Source organism: Mandrillus leucophaeus, unplaced genomic scaffold, assembly GCF_000951045.1.
Source record: "Mandrillus leucophaeus isolate KB7577 unplaced genomic scaffold, Mleu.le_1.0 Scaffold536, whole genome shotgun sequence".
Classification (NCBI taxonomy): domain Eukaryota; kingdom Metazoa; phylum Chordata; class Mammalia; order Primates; family Cercopithecidae; genus Mandrillus; species Mandrillus leucophaeus.
The window spans coordinates 1,214,770-1,236,503 of record NW_012105764.1 but is presented as its reverse complement, the minus strand read 5'-3'; the positions used below and the strand labels follow the sequence as shown (position 1 = coordinate 1,236,503).

Sequence of the window (21,734 nt, the reverse complement as noted above, 5' to 3'; positions counted from 1 at the left end):
TCTAGTGGAATTTTAGCATCCTGGATCTCTGTTCCTCTCCATAACTGTGGCTTTACCTTAGAACAAAGCTGCAAAAAGAAAGGGAAACTTACCTGGTACAGGTTACTTTTTCAAGTTTAACTTCCCTCTACGTCTTTGCCTGTCTTTTTTAATATTGAGAATGCCCAGGTAGTTGTGTTTTTTTAATTTTTTAAAATTCTTTTTGTATTTTGTCCTAAGTTCATAACTGCTGTCAGTTGGGAAGGCTGGACTGTAGGGGGCTACTGCCATGCTGGAAGTAGAACCAACTGTAGATATTTGAGTTGTTTTTTTTTTTTTTCCATACTCACTGCATTAACTTTCCCCCTAGTATTTTTGTTTTTTCTTTCATGTTGGAAGTTTTCTTTAAATTTGGGTGTTCCTTCCATGCCCATTTATATCCTATATCTGTGTGGGGGGTGTGTGTGTGTGTGTGTGTACTTGTTGATCTTGGTTTCGATGTTTTATCATGTCTTGGTGAACCAGCCTTTTCTGTGGGACCCTCCCAGATGTCAGTGTCTGCAATTTATTTAGGAAGCTATGGCAGTAGTTTAGGTAAAGGATAATAGTGGCTTGGATTAGGGTAGTGTCACTAAAGAGAAGTGGGTGGATGGATTCAAAGATGTGTGTGTTTGAGTGTGTACCTTCAAATCAGCTTTACAAATACTCATAAAGGTCAATTTGTGCTGAGAGGAGATTACTACCTGTGAATTTTTATTGGAGGCATCTTAAAATAGAAAGAGCTTGAATTTAGAGACCGTTAAACCCGGGTGTGAATCTTTTTGTCTTGTTCATCTTAGTTCCTATTGCAGACAAATGAAGTAATGAAATTCAGGTTTTTACATTTTTACTAGAAAATGCTAGTCATGTTGTTTTCTTTAAAAACCTCAGTATGGCAGTGTTTTTAAATTGTCTAGTGCCTTAAGAGATATGGCATTATAATGATCAGTATAACTTGAAAATGGGTATTATTAATACAAAAATAAAGGAATATGAATCTTTCAAAACAGAAAGCACCAGGCCCGAATGGGTTCACTGGAGAATTCTTCTGTCCTAGTCTGATTTTGTGCTGCCATATCAATACCACAGACTGTGTAGTTTATAAGAAAAGAAATTTATTTCCCACAGTTTTGGATGCTGGGAAGTTCATTATTAAAAGTGCTGCCATCCGTTGAGGGCTTTCATGCCATGTCATTCCACGTCAGAAAGTAGAAAGGCAAGAGAGTATGAGAGAAAAAGAAGGGAACTGAACTCATCTTTTTATCAAGAACCTACTCCTGCACTGATTACATTAATCCGTTTATGAGGACAGAGCTGTCATGACCAAATCACCTCTTGGAGATTCCATCTCTCAACATTGTTGCACTGGAGATTAAGTTTGTATCACAGGAGTTTTGGAGGACATGCTGAAAGGATAGCGTCTAACAATAATTTAAGGAAGAAATTATTTCAGTTCTCTACAGTCTTTTCCAGAAAATTGAAGGCTGACTCATTCTCTGAGGCCAGCATTTCCCTAATATCAAAGCCAGACAAGATATTTTAAGAAATTTACAGGCCAATAGTTCTTATAAATGCAGATGTAACAGTCCTCAACAAAATAACAAGTAAAATTCAACAATGTGTAAAATTAATTATGTGCCATGACCAAATGGGATCTTTTCCAGGTATGCAAGGGTGGTTCAACATTCAAAAATTAATTAATGTAATCTATTACATCAGTGGCTAAAGAAGAAAAATCACATGATCATATAACAGCTTCAGAAAAAGCATTAAATTCCAACACCCATTCATGATAAAATTCTAAGCAATCTAGTGATAGAGAGGAACATCTACTAAAAACCTATATCAAATGTCATACTTTGTACTTAGTAATGAGAAAGGGAAAGTTTTCCTGATTAGAACAAGAACAAGGCAAGGATATCCTCTTCACTGCTTTTCAACATCCTACTAGAAGTTCTAGCTAATGCAATATGACAAGAAAGGAAATAAAAGTTATAGATTGGGAAGGAAGAAATAGAATTATCTTTGTTTACAGAGGAGTTGATTATCTGTGTAGAAAATCTGAAAGAATTGACAAACCAAAATAAAACAGAACCCTCCTGGAAGTGATTATAGCAAGATTGCAGGATAAATAGTTAATACACAAAAGACTGTTCTCCTAAATGCTAGCAATGAACAAGTGGAATGTGAAATTAAAAACATAATACTGTTAGCATCCCCCCAAAAGAAATACTTAAGTATAAATCTAACAAAATATGGACAAGATCTATATGAGGAAAACTACAAAACTTTGAAAAAAATCAAAGAACTAAATGAATGGAAATATATTCCATGTTCACAGATAGATAGACTCAATATTGTCAAGATGCCAGTTCTTCACAACCTGACTTATAGATTCAGTGAAATCCAAATTAAAATCCAAGCAAGCTATTTTGTGAATATTGACACACAAATTCTATAATTTACATGGAGAGGCAACAGATTCAGAGTAGCCAACTCAATATTAAAGGAGAAGAACAGAGTTGGAGGACTGACACTACCCAACTTCAAGAGTTAACTGTAGATGCATGGTAATCAAGACAATGTGGTGTTGGTGAAAAAACAGACAAATGGATCAGTGGAAGAGTGGAGAACCCAGAAATAGACCCACAAAATTAGAGTAAACTCGTTTTAACAAAGGAATAAAGGCAAAACAGTGAAGCAAAGATAGTCTTTTCAACAAATGGTGCTGAACAACTAGACATCCACATGCAAAAAAAAAAAAAAGAACTTAAGTACAGACTTTTATACCCTCTACACAAACTCAAAACGGATCACAGATCTAAATGTAAAAGGCAAAACTATGAAACTCCTAAAAGATAACATAAGAGAAAAGCTAGATGACCTTGGATGTGGTGATGACTTTTTAGAAAAAAAAGGTAAAAAGCTAGATTTCATTAAAATTAACAATTTCTGCTCTGCGAAAGATACTGCCAAGAAAATAAAAAGTCACAGTCTGGGAGAAAATATTTGCAAAAGACATCTGATAAAAGACTGCTATCCAAAATATACAAAGAACTCTTAAAATACAACCCTATTAATCAGGACAAAAACCTTAAGAGACACCTCACCACAGAAGATATACAGATGACAAGTAAGCAAATGGAAAGATAATCTGCATCATTTTGAAATGATGGTTAAAACAACTAGGTACCACTGCATGCCTGTTAACGATGGCCCAAATCCAGAACGCGGACAACAGATTCTTGTGAGAATGTGAAACAAGAACTCTCATTTGTTGGTGGGAGTCAAACTGGTACAGCCACTTGGGAAGATAGTTTGACAATTTCTTATAAAGCTAAACATACTCTTACCATACTAGCCAGTAGTCATGCTTCTTGATATTTACCTGAAGGAGTTGCAAGCTTACAGTCCATTCAAAAACATGCACATGTATGTTTATAGCAGCTTTATTCATATTTGCCAAATCTTTGAAGCAACTAAGATGGCTGTCAATAGATGAATGGATAGACTGTGAGACATAGAGAGAACAGATTATTATTCAGAACCAGAATGAAATGAGCTGTCCAAATACAAAAAGACAGGGAGGAAATGTAAATGCATATTCCTAAGTGAAAGAAGCCAGTCTGAAAAGGCTGTATGCTATGTGATTTAAACTGTATGACATTCTGGAAAAACAAAACTATGGAGACGGTAAAACAATCAGTGGTTGCCAGGTGTTAGTGTGGAGGGAGGGATGAATAGGTGGAGCACAGAGGATTTTTACGACAGTGAAAGTGCTCTGTATGGTACTGTAATGGTGGATGCCTTATATGTTTGTCGAAACCCATAGAAACAGCACCAAGAGTGAACTCTAATGTAAACTGTAGACTTTGGGTAAAAATGATACGTTATTGTAGGTTCATCAGTTATAACAAATGTTTCACTGATGAGGAATGTTGTTAATGGGGAAGGCTTTGCCTGTGTTGGGAAAAGGGGGTATATGGGAAAGCTCTGTACCTTATGTGGACTTTAACTGTGGATCTAAATCTCTAAAAAGTGAAGTCTGTTAAAAAATGTGATTTGGTGAATTACTATGGAGGTTACATGATTGCTGACTTTGAGAGAGGGAAACAGAAAGAGTGAGTGATAGTGTGTGTATGTGTGTTCGTCTTCGATATTCTGAAGTTATTCAAATTATGTGTTTAGATTTAGCAGCCAACTTTGGAGTTTTTGCTTTGGCATATAACACTTTGATGGATCAACCCCTTAACTATCGTCTGTAGTGGTGTCTTGGCATTTGCTATGCTTCCTGGATGAATCACTAACAACAGTATGTCTAAGTAATTGATGTTACTGTATTTAATTTTGCTTGAGTATTCTGTTGTTAGCTTCTCTGAGTTTGTTGAGGGAAGAATGAAACTTTCTGTGAAGGAAGTTGGTGTTTCAGGCCTGGTCCTTACTGGTTTCAGCTCCTTGGTTTGCCTATGGTAGAATATGTTGACTTTTCCTTTATTCCTCTTGCTGAAGTCATACTTGTTATGACCTTGCCTCAGAGCTTCTAGTTGTTAGAAGCTAGAAGTTGTAGGGATTAATGAGATGGGATTTGCACGTGTTTCCTACACCGAGTATTGTACCTGGAACATATTAGGCTTTTAGTAAATGTTAGCTGAATGATGGATGATTAATTGACTGAATGAAAACGCACGAATCATAGAAAGAAAAAGAGGCTCAAAGAGATTAATAACATCAAGGTTATCCAGCTGGTAGGTGGTGGATCTATATCTTAAATTTAGATTTCCTGGCATCAAATCGTGTTCTTTTTTTAGTTTATTCATTTAGCAACTAACTTTTTTTCTAAAAAGATGTGAAATTAAGTAAGACAGTACATCATGCTAATTTTTAAAAAGGACAAAATAATTTTTCTAATAGTAACTCTAACAATATTACGTGGGGTTAATTGCTTTAATGCCCTTGCAAATGAAGCTTAAACCAAACCAATTACACACTATCCAGCTTCAGTCCAGTCCCTGGGTCAGAGACAGTATCCGTAGCTCTGGATTTAGTTTTAGATAAGACTCTTTAAAGTTGGCTGAGGAGAATAAAGCCCCTTACAAAAGAAACAGAATGAATGGTTGAAGATAGAGGGAAAATCGGAAGGGAATAGTTAAAGAAAAACTAATTAGAAGTACAGTTAAGTGTGTTGAGTATATTAAATATTTAAATAGTATGAGTACTGAAAATAGGCTTTTGGATTTAATAATTAGAAGGTCATTGTTCTAAGCAAGAGATGTTTGGGTGAAAGCCACATGGTCATGAATTGGTGAGGAAATAAAAAAAGTGCAGAAAATGGGAGTATATACATACGTATATATATTTCTTTTCAGGATGTTTGTCACTAAAGGAAAGAGGGAGCTATGGAAATAGTTCAAAAAGCAGAAGAAAAAGTGTTTATTTTTAGCTGGGGGGAGGTTTTTTTTTCCCTCTCTCTCTTTAAAGTATGGTGTGAATAGAATATACACGTGGGTAGGGAGAAAGAAGTCAGTGTTGAAAAGGAAGGAGAGAGAATTTAAAGAAAAAACAATCCTTTGGGAGGCAAGATCTTCTCTGTACAGTTGTCTGGCATTTGGGAGTGAAGAACATAAGTTAGGATGGATGCCATAATGCTAAGTTTAGAGCTGCAGAGGAGAGAAGTTAAAGGAATTTTTGCTTGAAAGCTTATTTTCCTACATGAAATAGGAAGCAAAGATTTTGACTGAGAGTCTCATGGTTGGAAGTGGAGAATGGTGGAATTGGAACACCTGCCACGATGTCAGTGAACTCTGATGGCCTTGTTGGAATTGGAAACTAAATTTGCTGTGGCAGCCATCTACATAGTCACGTGGTTTGTTTTCCTCCTCCACCAGAAGGCAGTAGACAGACTTATCCCAAATTGAGTCTTATTGGGATAGATGTGGCCAAGGATAAGAGGACTAGAGAATTGAGGGTGCAGTGGAATGTCATGCAAGTTTTGCATTTTATAGTCCAGACTACATAGGGTAGAAGGTAAAACCAGGTAGCGGGGAATAGAGGGCCCAGAGAATAGGCTCAGTGGAAGTAAGGAATGAAAAATGTTGAGGCCAGGAGGTTGGGATCAAGAACCAAGTTGTGTGAATGTAATGTTTTCGAGAAGAAGCAGTTCTAGGTGACCAACCAGATCAGGCATTCTGTCAGAGGATAGAGAACTGAGGTGTACTGAACCATCCAACTCTAGATATCCATCATTACTTCTTGTTTTGTAGCTGAGGTGTTAGGATGGTTTAGTTGTCTTGTATTACAGTAGGATTTAAGGTTGAGGGGATGATATTGTGGGTGGAGAGCTGGCTTATAAATCTTACTCCCTGGGAATAAATGGACTTCTGTCAACGCCACTGATAAGAATAGGGCAATAGAGAGTCTGGCAGGCTATATGGACAGTGTGAACTTCAAAAGAGCCTCTTGATCTAGAATTGAAAATATCCAAGAAAATTTTCCTTGTCTTGTTCCCAGATAAGAGGGAGAGAGGTGAGGATTAGCACTCTTATTTGAGAGGGCTTTGAGGGATGTAGTCCCATTCATGGAAAGTTGGAGTTCAGTTAAATGTGGAGAGATCATTTTATAAAATGGCTGAAGGTATAGAGGAGTTAATCATCATATAGGGGTTCTAGAGATAAAGTGAAAATTTTTAGATACTGAATCGTAATGTTTTAAATTAATGTATTTGTTTTTATACAATATATTCTACTTTCTTACTATATAGCATTTTGCTTTTTAAACTTTATTTAAAAATAATTTTAGACTTACAGAAAAGTAGCAAAAATAATACAAAGAATTCCTGTGTATATTTTACCCATTGTCCCCAAATAATATTTTACCACATTTGTGATGAGTTCTTTATCTATATTTATATACAAGTACATTTTTTCCTTGAAACATTTTAAAGTAAATGGCAGAAATGATGTTTCTTTGTATCTAAATGTTTCAGTGTGTATTTCCCAAAAACAAAGACATTCTCTTATATAGAGTGCAGTTATCAAAATCTGTAACATTGGTGCAGTATTAAACATACTTCACTGGTTTTCCTACTAATGTTACACAGCAAAAGAAAATGCATTTTTATAAAAAATTGGGATCTGATCTCTGATTAAACATTACACTCAGTTATCAAGTCTCTTTACCTGCAACAGTTCTCTAATTTTTTCTTTTTTGTCTTTCATTACATTAATGTTTTAGAAAGGTTCAGGTCAGTTATTTTGTAGCTCTGTTTTATTATACTTTCACTCACTGGTTTTAAAATTCATTGGTGGTTCTTGCCTTAAATAGTTACAACTTTAGTGGTTGTCAAATGGTGATTTCCTAATTCCTTTTTTTCTATGTTTATTAATTAGAATTCTGTAACAGTTTTCTCTTGCTCCCAATCTATTAATTTATATCAGTATGTATTCATGGATTCATGTTTTATTTTATGAGTTATAATCTGATACTGTCATAATTTATTTTGAGGCTCATATTATCGCCGATTTGGCCAGCAGGAGCCTGTTCCATCTGCTCTTGCATCCTTGTAACATGTTCTTGGCATTTTTGTACTTTCTTACCATAGAGCATTCAGATAATGTGAATATGTCTGACTTCTGGAGTTTAATTTGGGTTGAAGAAGCACTGTTTACACTTATGCATGGGGCATCAATGGGAGAAAACTGACCAACACAATAGTTACTGCCACAATAGCTTACTGCTACTGTGCTAGGTGCATAATGAACATTTTCTCACAGAGTTGCTTGTGGAAAGGTTGCTGGAGTCCTTTATTAGCTGGATTGTTGAATAAAGCAGTTGGAACTTTGGTGGCATGTTGCTCACAATGTGGTTGTGTCATCCTTACTATTGGAGTTCTAAAGAATAAGTAGTTGCCAGTGCAGCAGCTCATGGCTATAATCCCAGCGCCTTGGGAGGCCAAGACAAGGGTATTGCTTGAGCCCAGGAGTTCAAGGCCAGCCTGGGTAACATAACAAAACTTCAACTCTACAAAAAAAAAAAAACAAAAAAAAACGTAATGGTGTCTGCTTGTCCCGGCTGCTTGGGAGGCTGAGGCGGGAGGATTGCTTGAACCCAGAAGTTAGAGGCTGCAGTGAGCTATGATTGTGCAACTGCACTCCAGCCTGGGCAACAGAGAAAGACCTTGCCTTTAAAAAAAACCCCAAAATCCAAAAAGCTCCCAAAGAATAGGTAGTATTGCTGTGAAACTAGAATGCCATTTTAGATTATATAAATGAATATACAGTGTAGGTAATAACTAGTTACAGCAAAAGGGCACTATGAGGAAAAATCTTGTAACAAGTGGGAAAGAGAAAAAGAAAAAAAAAAAGCCCTTACAAATCATTGTAACTTCTAAACTGGGTTTCATTAGAAAATCATCACCTTAAAGTGGGTACATGCTGGTTTTTACTCTATGTATTATTATTGTTAAATTATTGATGGCAACCAACATCATATCTGTGTTTATGTACTTGACTTTCTTGTGAAGATGAAAATAATTATCAGAGGTTTTTGAGTGGTTGTAGAATCTGTGATGATCTTGTTTATCATCATGGAGAAGTTTAACAAATACGAGTTTTCTGACTTGTAGAAACTTATTCCTTTAAGCACAGATGGAAATCTCTTTAACATGTTACCTTCTGTCCTACATTAAAAACAGAAAGATATGTTCCTTTCTTTATCCCTATTCTAGGGAACTTGGAAAAAATACAGAAAAGTGAAAAATAAAAAAGAAAATGCAACTTGTAAGCAACCATGATACCTATTTTGTCTATTAACAGTCATTTAAAAACTGTTAACATTTTTGTCTTATTTAAAATTAGAATAATATATGATTCTCACAGACACAGACACAACTCTGTTACTTCTTTAACATCTTTTCATGAACATTTCCTTACACTGTTAAAGATTCTTTCAAAACACCATTTAAAATGGCTGTATAATATTTTATTACCTTGATACAGCGTGTTTGTTTAACTCTTCTATTTTGGACAAGTAGTTTTTTTTTGTTTTTGTTTTTCAGTTTCCTATTATTGTAGTATCATGATGAACAACATTAGAAAGAAATCTTGTTTAAGTTTCTGGTTAGTTCCCTAGGGTATAGTTTTAAAATGGGAAGTGTTAGACTGACATGTGTGAGCGTTTTGTGTTCGAAAAATAAGCGATATATACTTTATTTTTTAAAAATAGAGCAGTACATATAAGTATAAAGAGACAAGCAGTCTAGGCACCCAGATCTTACCTATGTTAACATTTGGTGAACATCGTCTTATTCATGCTTATGTATAGACAGACAGGAATAATTTCATAATTATGGGATTATGCTATTTGAAAAAACAAAAAATTTAAATTATGATTTTGTTTGAATTTAATAACAAGGGAAAAATACCTTAAGCTCTAGGTAAATGCTGAACTCTAGGTAAAGGTTTCTTTGCCACAAAAATCTTAGGTTCTATAAGAGTTCACTAAAATTAGGAAAATGGTTTATCAAAAACAGTAAGAAATCGGAGTATTTTTTAAAACTGCATGTTTAAAGTTTAGATATGAAATATGAAATCCCTGCCGTGAAAGATGAAGTTGAGTGCTGTTCATACGTTCTGTCATCTCTTTCTTCAGTTCTGAATTTTATGTTGTATTTTTGCTTTTTTAGGGCATATAATATTTGCTTTCTGTTTACCAGAAGTTAGTCTTTAGTTCTATGTTTAGCCTTAGGTCTATATTTAAATAGATTTAGTGCTTACCATTGTATCTTTTCCATGGATTTTCTGTTTCTGTGGTTTTTGTTCTGACTGAGTTTTTAGTTGTCTTGTTTTCATCACGGGGAGTTGCTTTTTCAAGGACACATGGGTGCTGTGTATTCTGTCTTCTTTCATGTTTAAAAATGTCTATTCGTGGAAGACAACTTGGCAGGATGAACTTTTTAAAAAATTTAAACATTAAAACTATGAAACATTTCAAACATAAAGTAAAAGATAGTTCTATATCCACCATGGATATAATAGGTGTTAACATCTTGCTGTATTATTTGTTTGAGATCTTGAACTTTTTTTTAAAAAAAAGAAATGAAATAAAGCATTACATTCTATGCTTTTCCTCATCTGTTTATCCTTTTAACGTTATCCTGAAGCTGATATTTATCATTTCTGTGAATGTTTTTCTGCTTTTCTTTTAATACTTACATGTATGCCTTATTATAATATGTATTTTAGTTTTAGATTATGTGAAAATGTATTTGTTATAGTATTCTGTTTTATACTTTTTGAACTTTACTCATTCAGCATGTTTTAAAGATTTATCTGTGATGGTTAATATGGATCTAATTAGTCTTATAAATCATGGGATAATAGTTATTTATTGCCTACTGGCTAGAAAGTTTTTTTAAGTTTCTCACCATTACAAATATTGCTGCTTTGAACATTCTTGTACATACCACTTTATTTCCATGTGAGAATTTCCTAGTGTTAACATTTGGAAGTAGAACTCTTGGGTCCTGCACACTTTTACCTTTACTAGTGTGACTGGAAAGGGGTCTGGATCAGAGAGGGTTCTTAGATCTCATGCAAGAAAAGAATTCAGGGCAAATCCATAAAGTGAAAGCAAGTTTATTAAAGAAGTAAAGAAACAAAAGAATGACTACTCCATAGACAGAGCAGCCCTGAGGGCTGCTGGTTGCTCATATTTATTGTTATTTCTTGATTATATGCTAAACAATGGGTGGATCATTCATACCTCCCCTTTGTAGACCACATAGGGTAACTTCCTGATGTTGCCATGGCATTTGTAAACTGTCAGGATGCTTGCTGGTGGGAGTGTAGTAGTGAGGACAACCAGAGGTCATCTCTTGGCCATCTTGGTTTTGATGGGGTTTAGCCAGCTTCTTTACTGCAGACTGTTTTATTAGCAAGGTCTTTATGACCTGTAACTTGTGCCAATCTTTTATCTCATCCTGTGACTAAGAATGCCTTAACCTTCTGGGAATGCAGCCCAGTAGGTCTCAGCCTTATTTTACCCAGTTCCTGTTCAAGATGGAGTTGCTCTGGTTCAAACATCTCTTGACAGTAGGAATTACCAGATTGCTCTTCAAGGTGATTGAATTTATTTATACTGTTACTAGCTAATTCAACTCCAACTCTCTTCTTTCCAACGTGCAGTTTTACTTCCTTCATTACTAGAAATATTTTATTTTTATTGATTTACATTTCTTCTGTGTGCTGTTGTTTCATGTGTTTTGTGTAATAAAATTATTCTAGAGTTGGCGTTTTTACTGTGTCACCCAAAAAGTATCTGAAACAGGTCTCAATTTAGGAATTTATTTTGCCAAGCTTAAAGATATACTGGCGACACAGCCTCAGGAGGTCCTGACAACATGTGCCCAAGGTGGTTGGCCTACAACTTGGTTGTATATATTTTAGGGATACATAAGATATCTATCAGTATGTGTAAGATGTACATTTATTTGGTCTGGAAAGGTGGGACAATGGGTAGGGGGGCAGTGGAGAGTGGGGACTTCAGGTCATAAGTGGATTAATAGATTTTCTGATTGGCAATTCGTTGAGTTATTATCTACAGACTTGGAATCAATAGAAAGAAGTTATGATAAGAGGTTGTGGAGACCAAGGTTTTATCATTCAGATGAAGCCACCAAGTAACAGGCTTCAGAGAGAATCGATTATAAATGCTTCTTATCAGACCTAAAGAGTCTGTTCTATCAGCCTTAAGGTCTGTGTTGATTTTAATGGTAATGAGGCATGTCCACTCCCTCTTCTCATCATGGCCTGAATTAGTTTTACAGGTTAACTTTGGAATGCCCTTGGCCAAGGGGAGGAGTTGTATTAGTCATATATATATATAGAGAGAGAGAGAGAGGGGGAGAGAGAGAGAGAGAGAGGTTTATTAACTCACACAATCACAAGGTCCCACAGTAGGCCTTGCATCTGCAAGCTTCAGTTTTCAGTTTTGGGACTCAGAATGGCTCTCCTTGCTACTCAGCTTTCCAGACCAAATAAATGTACATCCAGCACAGGAAAGAGATGTAGGCAGGGCACCTAGGCCAGTCTCGTCTTTTCATATTTTTCTGCCTGCTTTATATTCTAGCTGTGCTGTCTAGATGGTGATGGAAGTCAGGAGTTCGAGACCAGTCTGGCCAACAGAGTGAAACCCTGTCTCTACTAAAAATACAAAAATTACCCAGGGTGTGGTGGCACACACCTGTAATCCCAGCTACTTGGGAGGCTGAGGCAGGAGAATCGCTTTAACCTGGGAGGCAGAGGTTGCAGTGAGCTGAGATCTTGCCACTTCACTCAAGCCTGGGCAACAGAGCAAGACTCTGTCTCAAAAAAAAAAAAAAAAATTGGTCTCAGTTAAACTTTCCTGGATTGGACAAGGGAAGGCCCTCAGAGAAAGCCTGGCTGCATCAACGTAGATTTTCTCTGTAGATGGAAATCTCCCACAAAAGATGGCTTTTCAGGGCTACTTCTGTTTGCAGGCCCTCTGAATAGCAATCTCAAATTATGTCAAAGCCGTATAATTTGGGGTAAAATAGTTTGATTTCCTTAGCTCTCTCGTCTAGCTATGGTAAACATGGCCGTCACTAAAGTAGTAGTTATTATAAAGGCTTGGGTGATGTGGGGTTGGAATTTACATTCTTGTTTAGGATACATATTGAGTGACCTGTAGTTTTCAGAAACCATTGTTTAATTTTGTAAACTTTTAGGGGCACATATTTACTTACTAAATTATGGTGACTGCTTCATAACAGTTGAATATGAAATATTTCAAGTTTATATATGTAAAGCACTGTGGGAACTGTAGAAATCTGTGAGGTGTGTAATACTGAATCTTGATGTATTCAGTGCATATTGCATCCATTGTTTGACAAGCTCCCATTTCCATGAGGGAAAAACTCTACGAGGTTTAGAGGACAGTATATTTAATGTGAAGCCAATTCTATGCCCTAAACTCTGTTACCTGATTTAGGGGATACCAAGATGAACAAAGCATATTTCCTAAATATCAAAAGCTTATGATCTGATTGGGAAGGCAGACATAATTCCCAAATCTAATTAGAGATGGCCAGGTGTCCCTAAGCCCCCAGAGACTCAGAAAGCAGCACAAACTTGTGAGTGAATGTTTCCTGGAAGGAAATGGTTGCAATTAGAATTTACTAGTTCTTGTTTTCTGTTCTTCTCCCTAAATAGTTTTGCTTGTAAAACCTCTTAATGTTCAGATTCTGATTGCTGAATATTTTGATATTTTTCTATGCTTTAATGTGTGAGACCTCAGTCTTTTATTATTATGTATATATTCTTTGCACAATTTGACTTTCAAACTTTATTAGCTACCCCATTTTTGACTAATTTTTGGTACATGCAAATCAGAAACTTTCTGGAGAATCTGTCAAAATGTCCTTACTTAATTTGATTAAGGAAACAAAACCTTTGATTACTAGTTACCATTATCATTATATTGTCTATGGCTTTGTTGGATAGAATACTAGTATGTTAGCTTGTGAAAACCAAAGCACTGGAATATTTTGAAAACTTGAAAATTTAAATAGTTTTATAAATTCAAACACTATCATTTAAAATGTCTTCTGCTTTTAAAAAATGCATTGAAACAGCCTTGTTATCAAGCACATGGGCTTACTGTTGCTGCCTGATGGATACACAGAGACCCAGTAGTATGTGGAACTGGCTTTTGAGAAAAGAAAGGCTTTACTACAAAACTGGTAAGCAAGAAGAGAGGAACAGATTCAAAACCGTGTCCCCAGTTTAGGCTCTAAGGCAACTTTTAAGGGATCAGAGGGCCGGGAAAAGGATTTAGGAATGTTGGCTTGGCAGGGTCTGATTGGAGAGCTGCGAATTTGACCATTTGTGGAAAGGTATATTGATGTGGATTGTAGTCTCAGATCTTCCAGGCCAATGGACCCCTGTTTTTGGTCACATCCCAGTCTTCTTGGTTCTGAGGGGAGGATTCTTTGGTTGTGGGGATTGTTAGAAGTCAAGCTTTTTCTGTTGCATATGCCCAGGCTACATGTCTTGCAGTCTCTGAATCTGTTACACCTAAAAGGTACTTGACATTTTGTTATTGACAGAGTAGGCTCAGTTTGGGCTGGTCCTGTGGTTGTAGCTTCTCCATTTTGGTTTCTAAATTATGGTCTCCAAGCCACTTAAGGAGGGAAATCTTAAAAACTAGAATCACTCTGTGTTGTCATTTTATTAAAACAATTTGATGAAAACCGTATTTGTCTTGGAAATTAGCTCAATTAATTTATATGAATATTAAAATATGCCATCATCTTTAATTGGATCGTTTTAGGTTACCTTATCACCTAGCTTTGACCCAGGTATCCTACACAGGAGGAAAGCCATGCTGGTTGGGAACCAGTTGTCATGCCAAAGGAGTATCCTGATTAATGTAGTTGGGGTTAGGCTTGGAATAGGGTGGGTTAATTCCCACAGAAATTACTGTGGACTTACAATGAAAGAGTTATGGAAAGGATTTTAGGGATACAATCACATGTCTACTCTGTTTAACACCCAGCATAGTCGCCAACAAATATTCAAAAAGTTCCAGGCCTTAATGAAATCAAGATATTGTACTGTGGAGAGACACAAACTCTAGTTCGTTGCCAGACTTCAAAAAATGCCATCTTTTAAAAGTAAACTTAAAATATATGTAACACATATTGTGATATAAAACTACAAAAAGTGAGCTGAACATCATCCCATGATGAAACATATAGACATTAATGACATACATTGTGGGCTTTTCATGGTAAATTGATGGGAGCTAGATTGTTGGATTTTCAGAAGACTTTGAGAGGGTGAATGGAGTCCAGCAGGGAGCAGCGTCCTTGAAGACAGACAACCTTAGAGGGAAAGAAAGCGTGAGAAGGTGTCAACCCAGCACACTCAGATGTTTTCTCCCCTTTATGTTGGTTTTTTCTCTTCTCTCTTTTTTTTTTTTTTTTTCCATTAAGGATTAGGAGATCAGCAAGCCATATGTTCAGATCATATTGACCTATTGATAAAAAGTCATAATTGTAGGACAGATTCGTAAATACTTTTTTCCTTAGATAAGATCTGAGTAAGGTAAATAGAATTTTGAAGAGAGTATGTTTTTGTTGATATTTTGTAAGATTTCAAGAAGCGTATCTGTCCTAATTAAAGGAGTGTAAACACAACAAATGAATGTGCCATAGAGAGCATGTTGTGTTCCAGGAGGGAATCTTGGTATTTAGTATATTTACGTTGCAGTCTTAACACATGAAAAGGAATTTGACCAGAGTTGTGATTCTTTTTTAAATAGAAATTTACATAAGATCTTTATTCCACCCGTTTGACTTCTTTGTTCCTTGGAGGTCTTTGAGAAGTTAATGTTCTTCAGCCCTCTCTCTTTAATTTATTAGGTTGGTGCAAAAGTAATTGTGATTTTGCCATTAAAAGTAATGGCAACATATTAAGGAAAGTAGTACTAACTGTTAGAGACGTCAAAATACTTGTGTTAGCAAGGTTTTTCTCTCTCAGAGCTTTCCATCTTATGTCATTATGACTGGTGACCTATATTATATTTTCTTTTAATTTTAACCAAGGCTGAATCAGAGTACTTTGGGGGACTTACTTCTATTTAATATTTTCAGAGTGTTCGACAAGACAGACATAACCTCCACTTTTGGAGAGCTGTTACTTTAACAGGGTCTCCCTGTGTTGCCCAGGCTGGTCTTGAATTCCTGGGCTCCGGTGATCCTCCCATCTTGGCCTCCCAAAGGGATTACAAGGTGTGAGCCACCACAGTTAGCCAAGTTTTTTATTGAGCTAAAATTTATCTCATTGCAATGACTCTTATTCCTGGATCTGCCCTCTGATACTAAATATAGTAATAATATGATAGTATACATATTCATAGGCTGTTTAGATCACTTTTTTTTCCTACTTTAAAAATGATTTTAAAAAATTACAGTTCTCTTCCTGTAGGTCTAACCTACATCCAAATTAAAACAGAAAAGAAATGAGAAGAAGTCACATTGCTGGCTGACCCACCAGGCTCTAATGTAGTGCACTGCTTGCCAAGCAACACTTGATAGCGCATCTGCACAGTCTTATCTTGTTACTTTTAGAGAACATTCAGTGAGGTCTCTATCTTCTCAGAAGCAAAGCATCCAGTTATTACATTAATATTTTATCACCTTAAGATAGAATGAAAGGTTATTATACAGGATAAATGCCAATAAAAGTAAAAGAAACAATCTTTATACACTAGAAGGCTGTGCTTCCAGCTAGAGTTAATCATAATGCTTACAGTTTTCTTGTTATTAAAAACACGCAGTATACATCTGTAAAGACTAGCTACAAATGCTTTTAAGACAGCACTGTTGTCATTTTTTTTTTCTTTAAACAAAAAGAAAAAAATTTCGGTTCATTCACTGTGCAACTTTTCACCACCCTGGTTGATATATTAAAGACAGTTTAGTTCTCATGTGCTATATTGCCCACATTTTTTTCAGGAGACTTATAAGTAGGAAAAGCTGGAAGCTTTTGAGGTGATGTATAAATCGGGCACAGAGCTTAGCGCATTACGGTATACAGGTAGGTCCCCTCTTCTCCTGCCTCCCCCTCCTCCCTTTTTGCTATTAGGTAATTGTTAATGAATGTCAAATAGAACCATTGGAGAACATGTTTAAGAGAAATTATTCTCAAGTGGAATTGTCTAATTTGATAAATATGATTTTCTTTTAACCCTTGTAATGAATTTTTTTAAAAGGCAATCAAAGTTGGTTAATTCATAGAGTCAATTTTATTGCTGGCACAAAGATATCAAAATTACATAATATTATTTAAAGTAAATTGAAAGTTATATATGCTACAGTAGGTAGAGGTCGTTGACTGAGTTAGTGAGTTTTACTGTTGATGCATGGTAATATTCACATATTATAATTTTGTCAAAACCGTAGGTGTTAGGTGGGGCAGTTGAAATAAATTAGGGCATGTTTTATAGGCTCCAAAGCTTTATTTTAGAGCTTATATATAAAAGTGTTTGTAGTTATTCCTTTCATTTTAGTTATTTGAGTAAATTCTGACAGTTTTTGAAAGTAAGTTGGTCATTCTGGGGAGCACATTTTTGTATTTAATGTGGTAAAGAGTGTTTTTTTGTGAGAAACTGGAAGAATGCTGTTTTGCATATAAAGCTCGCTGTATCTACATTTGCAACTTTAATTAAGAGATGTGGAAAAGTGGTTTTCCCTTTTCGACACCTTCACAATTAATTGTTTAGGTGATATTAACAAGTAGATATCTGTATTGTACTTTTATTTGACTTTCTTTGCTCATCTAACATTTGTGGTCTTAAAATATTATCACTTAAAGATAATTAAGTGAGGAATTCTCCTGGATACCATGTAGTAGGAAGACATGGGAGACAGATTGTAATACCAGGTGCAACATGTCGCTAGTCAAGAGGGTGGTCATTTAGTGCCTACTTGAAAAGTGCTTCAAGAAATATAAATTTCATAAGGCTCATAATCATAAAATTCACTTATGTTTATTTGGTTTTAGAATTCAATTTATGTGAATTGATTTAATTATGTAACTCTTAATGTTATGTTTGTGGAAAGAGTGGTCTTAGTAATTTCAAAAATGATTTTAGACATGATTGTGACAGTTTTCTTAAGTTATACTACATTTACTATCTCACAAAAATGTTTTGCTAGTGTGATCATTTACCAAGACATGGAAAAGCAATGTATAGTAAATTGACCTCTTGTTTTACTTTGCATTTATTTATTTATTTTAAAGATGAGTGACTACTGACTGGATTGTTAGAGAGTACCGCATAATTTCTCCTTGAGGTGATGAACTAAACTAAATAAAAGGGAAGAAGTGGGAGAATAGTATTTGTTAAATCCTTCAGTGTGTTGGTTGTTATATTAGATGCTTTCCAAATATTATTTTACAACCCTATGAAGATTTTGACTGCATTCAGAGCTAATAAGTGAACACTAAAGCATGGAGAAAATTTTATCAGAGGTCCTAAATGGTAGAGCAAAAATTTACATGCTGATCTTTCTTTTTTTGTTTTTTCTTTTTTTCTTTTCTTTTTTCTATTTAAGACAATGTCTTACCCTGTCATCCAGGCTGGAGTGCAGTAGTATGATCACGGCTCACTGCAGTCTCATCCTCCTAGGCTCAAGTGATTCTCCCACCTCAGCCTCTTTAGTAACTGGGACTGCAGTCACATGCCAGGCCTGGCCAATTTTTGTATTTTTTGGTAGAGATTGGGTTTCACCATATTGCCCAGGCTGATCTTGAAACCCTGAGCTCAAGCAGCCTGCCTGCCTCAGTCTCCCAAAATGCTGGGATTACAGGTGGAACCCTCTGCGCCCAGTCCAACATGCTGCTCTTTCTAAATTCCAAAATTCATTTTCATTTTGCTACTTCACATTCAAATTGGTATGTATACTAGATCTGACAAAATTTATTTGGGGGATTATTTTTAACATTGAATTTCTTAGAGTAACAGGAATAAATCAAAATATGAAAATTAAATAATGTGGAAAACTATTAGTTTCTTTTGAAATCGAGATTCCAGTTTTAAAAGTATCTTCAAATTTTTAGTACGACTTTTTGCCAAATATATTTAAGGATCAAAGTACTTCTTGATGAATCACTTTTTATAGTTAGTATTGATGCCTTTGACTCATCTTAGTTTGTCTGCATGTAGTTATTACCAGTTCCTGAAGAATGACCATTTCAAAGATTACCATAAGTAAGCAAAAGGTCTTCAGTCACACTGCTTGGCTTTACTTCCTTACTTTACCCTTTCTTACTGTTGTGACGTTTGGCAAATTAGTTTCTGTACTCCCTGTTTGTTTTTTGTTTTCCTTTTATTGGTGATAATAACAGTCTGTGTCTCCTAGGATCTCCTAGGTTGTTGTGAAGATTGAGTTAAGTGATTAAAGATCTCAACATGTTATTAACATTTATTGAACTCTCAGTGAATTTGTTGAGATGAAGAACATTTGCTAGAGTTTTATATACACATCAACTCGTTTTGCTTTAGTAATTTTTTTGTTGGTTTGTTTTTTTTTTGAGATGGAGTCTCGCTCTGTTGCCCAGGCTGGAGTGCAGTGGCGCAATCTTGGCTCATTGCAACCTCCGCCTCCCGGGTTCAAGCAATTCTCCTGCCTCAACCATCCGAGTAGCTGGAATTACAGGTGTGCGCCACCACACTCAGCTAATTTTTGTATTTTTAGTAGAGACAGGGTTTCACCATGTTGGCCAGGCTGTTCTCAAATTCCTGGCCTCAAGTGATCCACCCGTCTTGGCCTCCCAGTGTGCTGGGATTACAGGCGTGAACCACTGCGCCCGGCCTTGCTTTAGTAATTTTTTTTGTACTTGGGAAAACCTACTTAGAGTACTCTACATTTTTAGAATGTTTATCTGTTTTATTCCATTTCATTAATTCAGCTTTCATTTCTAATTATTCTAGATTCACACATTTTTTCAGGAGGCTCGTAAGTAGGAAGAGATGGTAGTAGAGATGGTATTGTGGCTATGTTATTAGGATTTTTGCTTTTCTTTGTAGTATGCAATAACTGTTGTCACAATTGCATACTTCCTCTTTCCTGTAACACCAAACCTTCTCCTTCTACAGTCTCTCTGATTTCAATAAATGGCTTCAATAGGCCAGAAACCTTGGAGTCTTCTTTTGGTACCTGATTTTAAAATTACAGTAGGCCCCCTTATCCAAGCAATGTGGTGGACCTTTGATATCTACTGTAGGATCATATGAATTTGTATCTATTTTGAATCATGATATTTTCTTTATAAATTCTTAATTTGAACTTATTGTAAAGAAACTGAAAATTCTGAACTTCTTAATAACTAAGTCTTTACAAATTGTTTTTCAAAAACTTTGAAATACTAGTGTGATTTTGTATACTATCTAAAAATGCCATTTTACTTTGTGTTTGGCCAAAAAGTGATCCTGTGTCTGAAATGATAAAATTAGCCTAAAATTTAAAAAATAATTAGCATTACATGAATGTTTTCTTTTTCTTTTGTTCTCTTAGCTGCTTAATGAAGAGGATAACTCGGAATTATCGGCCATAGAGCAGCCATCTACTTCAAACCCAGCACCGCAGATTGCGCAGGCTGCCTCCTCAGCACCAGCACTTGAAACTGATTCTTCCCCTCCACCATATAGTAGTATTACTGTGGAAGTACCTACAACTTCAGGTATGAAACAGCTAGTAATGTTTTTATTAGTTCTTTTTTATTTTTTGACATTTTGGTTTTGTGTACTTATCAAGTCTGTTAATGGACTTATAAACATATATGCACATGGATGTTTACATATGTGTATACATACTGTGTGCACATATAAATATACAAATGTATATACACATATATATGTGTGTATGTATATATGTGTACATAATTATGTAGCCATAAAACAAGATGATGAGTGTGAGAATGTGGTATGTGTGACTATAGGTGAAGGGTGTATATAGTATTATCCCATACATATGATAATTCTTGAATACAAGTCAGTAATTCCTATTTGCTGCTGTTCATCTTATTCAGGTCACTCTAAAGAACTAATCTGTTTTTCTGACTACAATTTTTATTTCCTAAGCAATGATAAATTATTCAGTTTGATCACTTTTGTATACCAGTGTGATTTTGTATACTATCTGATGATTGTTTAAAATTTTGTATGTGATTATAACTTCTCTAGTCTAATAATTTCTAAATAAATTCTAAATAACTTCTCTAAATATTTTGTATACTCATTATGAAAAAATTTCATTTTAAAAATCAGTTACTGAAAAACATTTTAACAGTAAAAATTTTTCACTGGAACTTTTCATGTTATTCTGTAGTTAACATCATCTACTGCTCTCAAATTAATGCCAGCTTTCTCTGGTTACCGTTTTTACATTTGGAATGTGTAAATTCAATATTTCTTCTACCAAATTCATTTACTTTTTTTGTGTAGTTACTGAAAATCATTTTTTCATGGTGTCCTCACTAATGAAATTAATACATGCTTTCTCCTTTTATTTGTATAAAATGTTTATTTGATGAATATGCTTGCTCATTGCCCAGTTTTATGCACAGTTTTTATGTTGATAACAATTTTGCCTTAAGATTGAACAGCTGGTTTGATGCCTGTTAAAATTTATTATATGCTAAATACTTCTTCAATATTTTACAAATTTTCACAATATGATAGTAAGACTTTGCTACCTTAGATTTAAAAAATTAATTTGACTGTAATTTTGAAGAAAGAAAATGAGTTGTTTTCCTACTGATGTTTGTCTGAGTAATGAAAGATGCTATGAATAATTTTAAGAGTGAAATTGTGATCCCTTTGTTGTGACTACCATTGCTATTGCTGTGTAACAAACTACCCGAAATGTAATAGAGTAAAATATCAATCATTTATTACTGTTAATTCTTACTGTTCTAGGCATGGACTGGGTTGAACTATACTGTTCTCTCCTAGAGTCTTATGTGACTGTTGTCTGATGGCGGCTTGGGTTGGAATGATCTCAAAAGCTTCCTTTTTCACATGTTTGGTGGTTTATACTGGCTTCAGCTAGGACCACAGCTGGGGCTACTGGCCAAGACAGTTAAATGTGGCTTCTTATTGTGGCTTACACTTCCTCGGTAGATGGTGGCTGG

General features: G+C 35.3%; 1 protein-coding gene across 1 annotated transcript in view; it reads left to right on the top strand.

Annotated features, from left to right (window-relative positions):
* The window catches only part of NDFIP2 (Nedd4 family interacting protein 2), a 79,644-nt gene that overhangs the window by 16,140 nt on the left and 41,770 nt on the right, over positions 1 to 21,734 (top strand). The window contains exon 3 of the mRNA XM_011997296.1: positions 20,117 to 20,282. Coding sequence (XP_011852686.1) covers positions 20,117 to 20,282 — 166 coding nt within the window. The remainder of the gene's footprint in view (positions 1 to 20,116; positions 20,283 to 21,734) is intronic.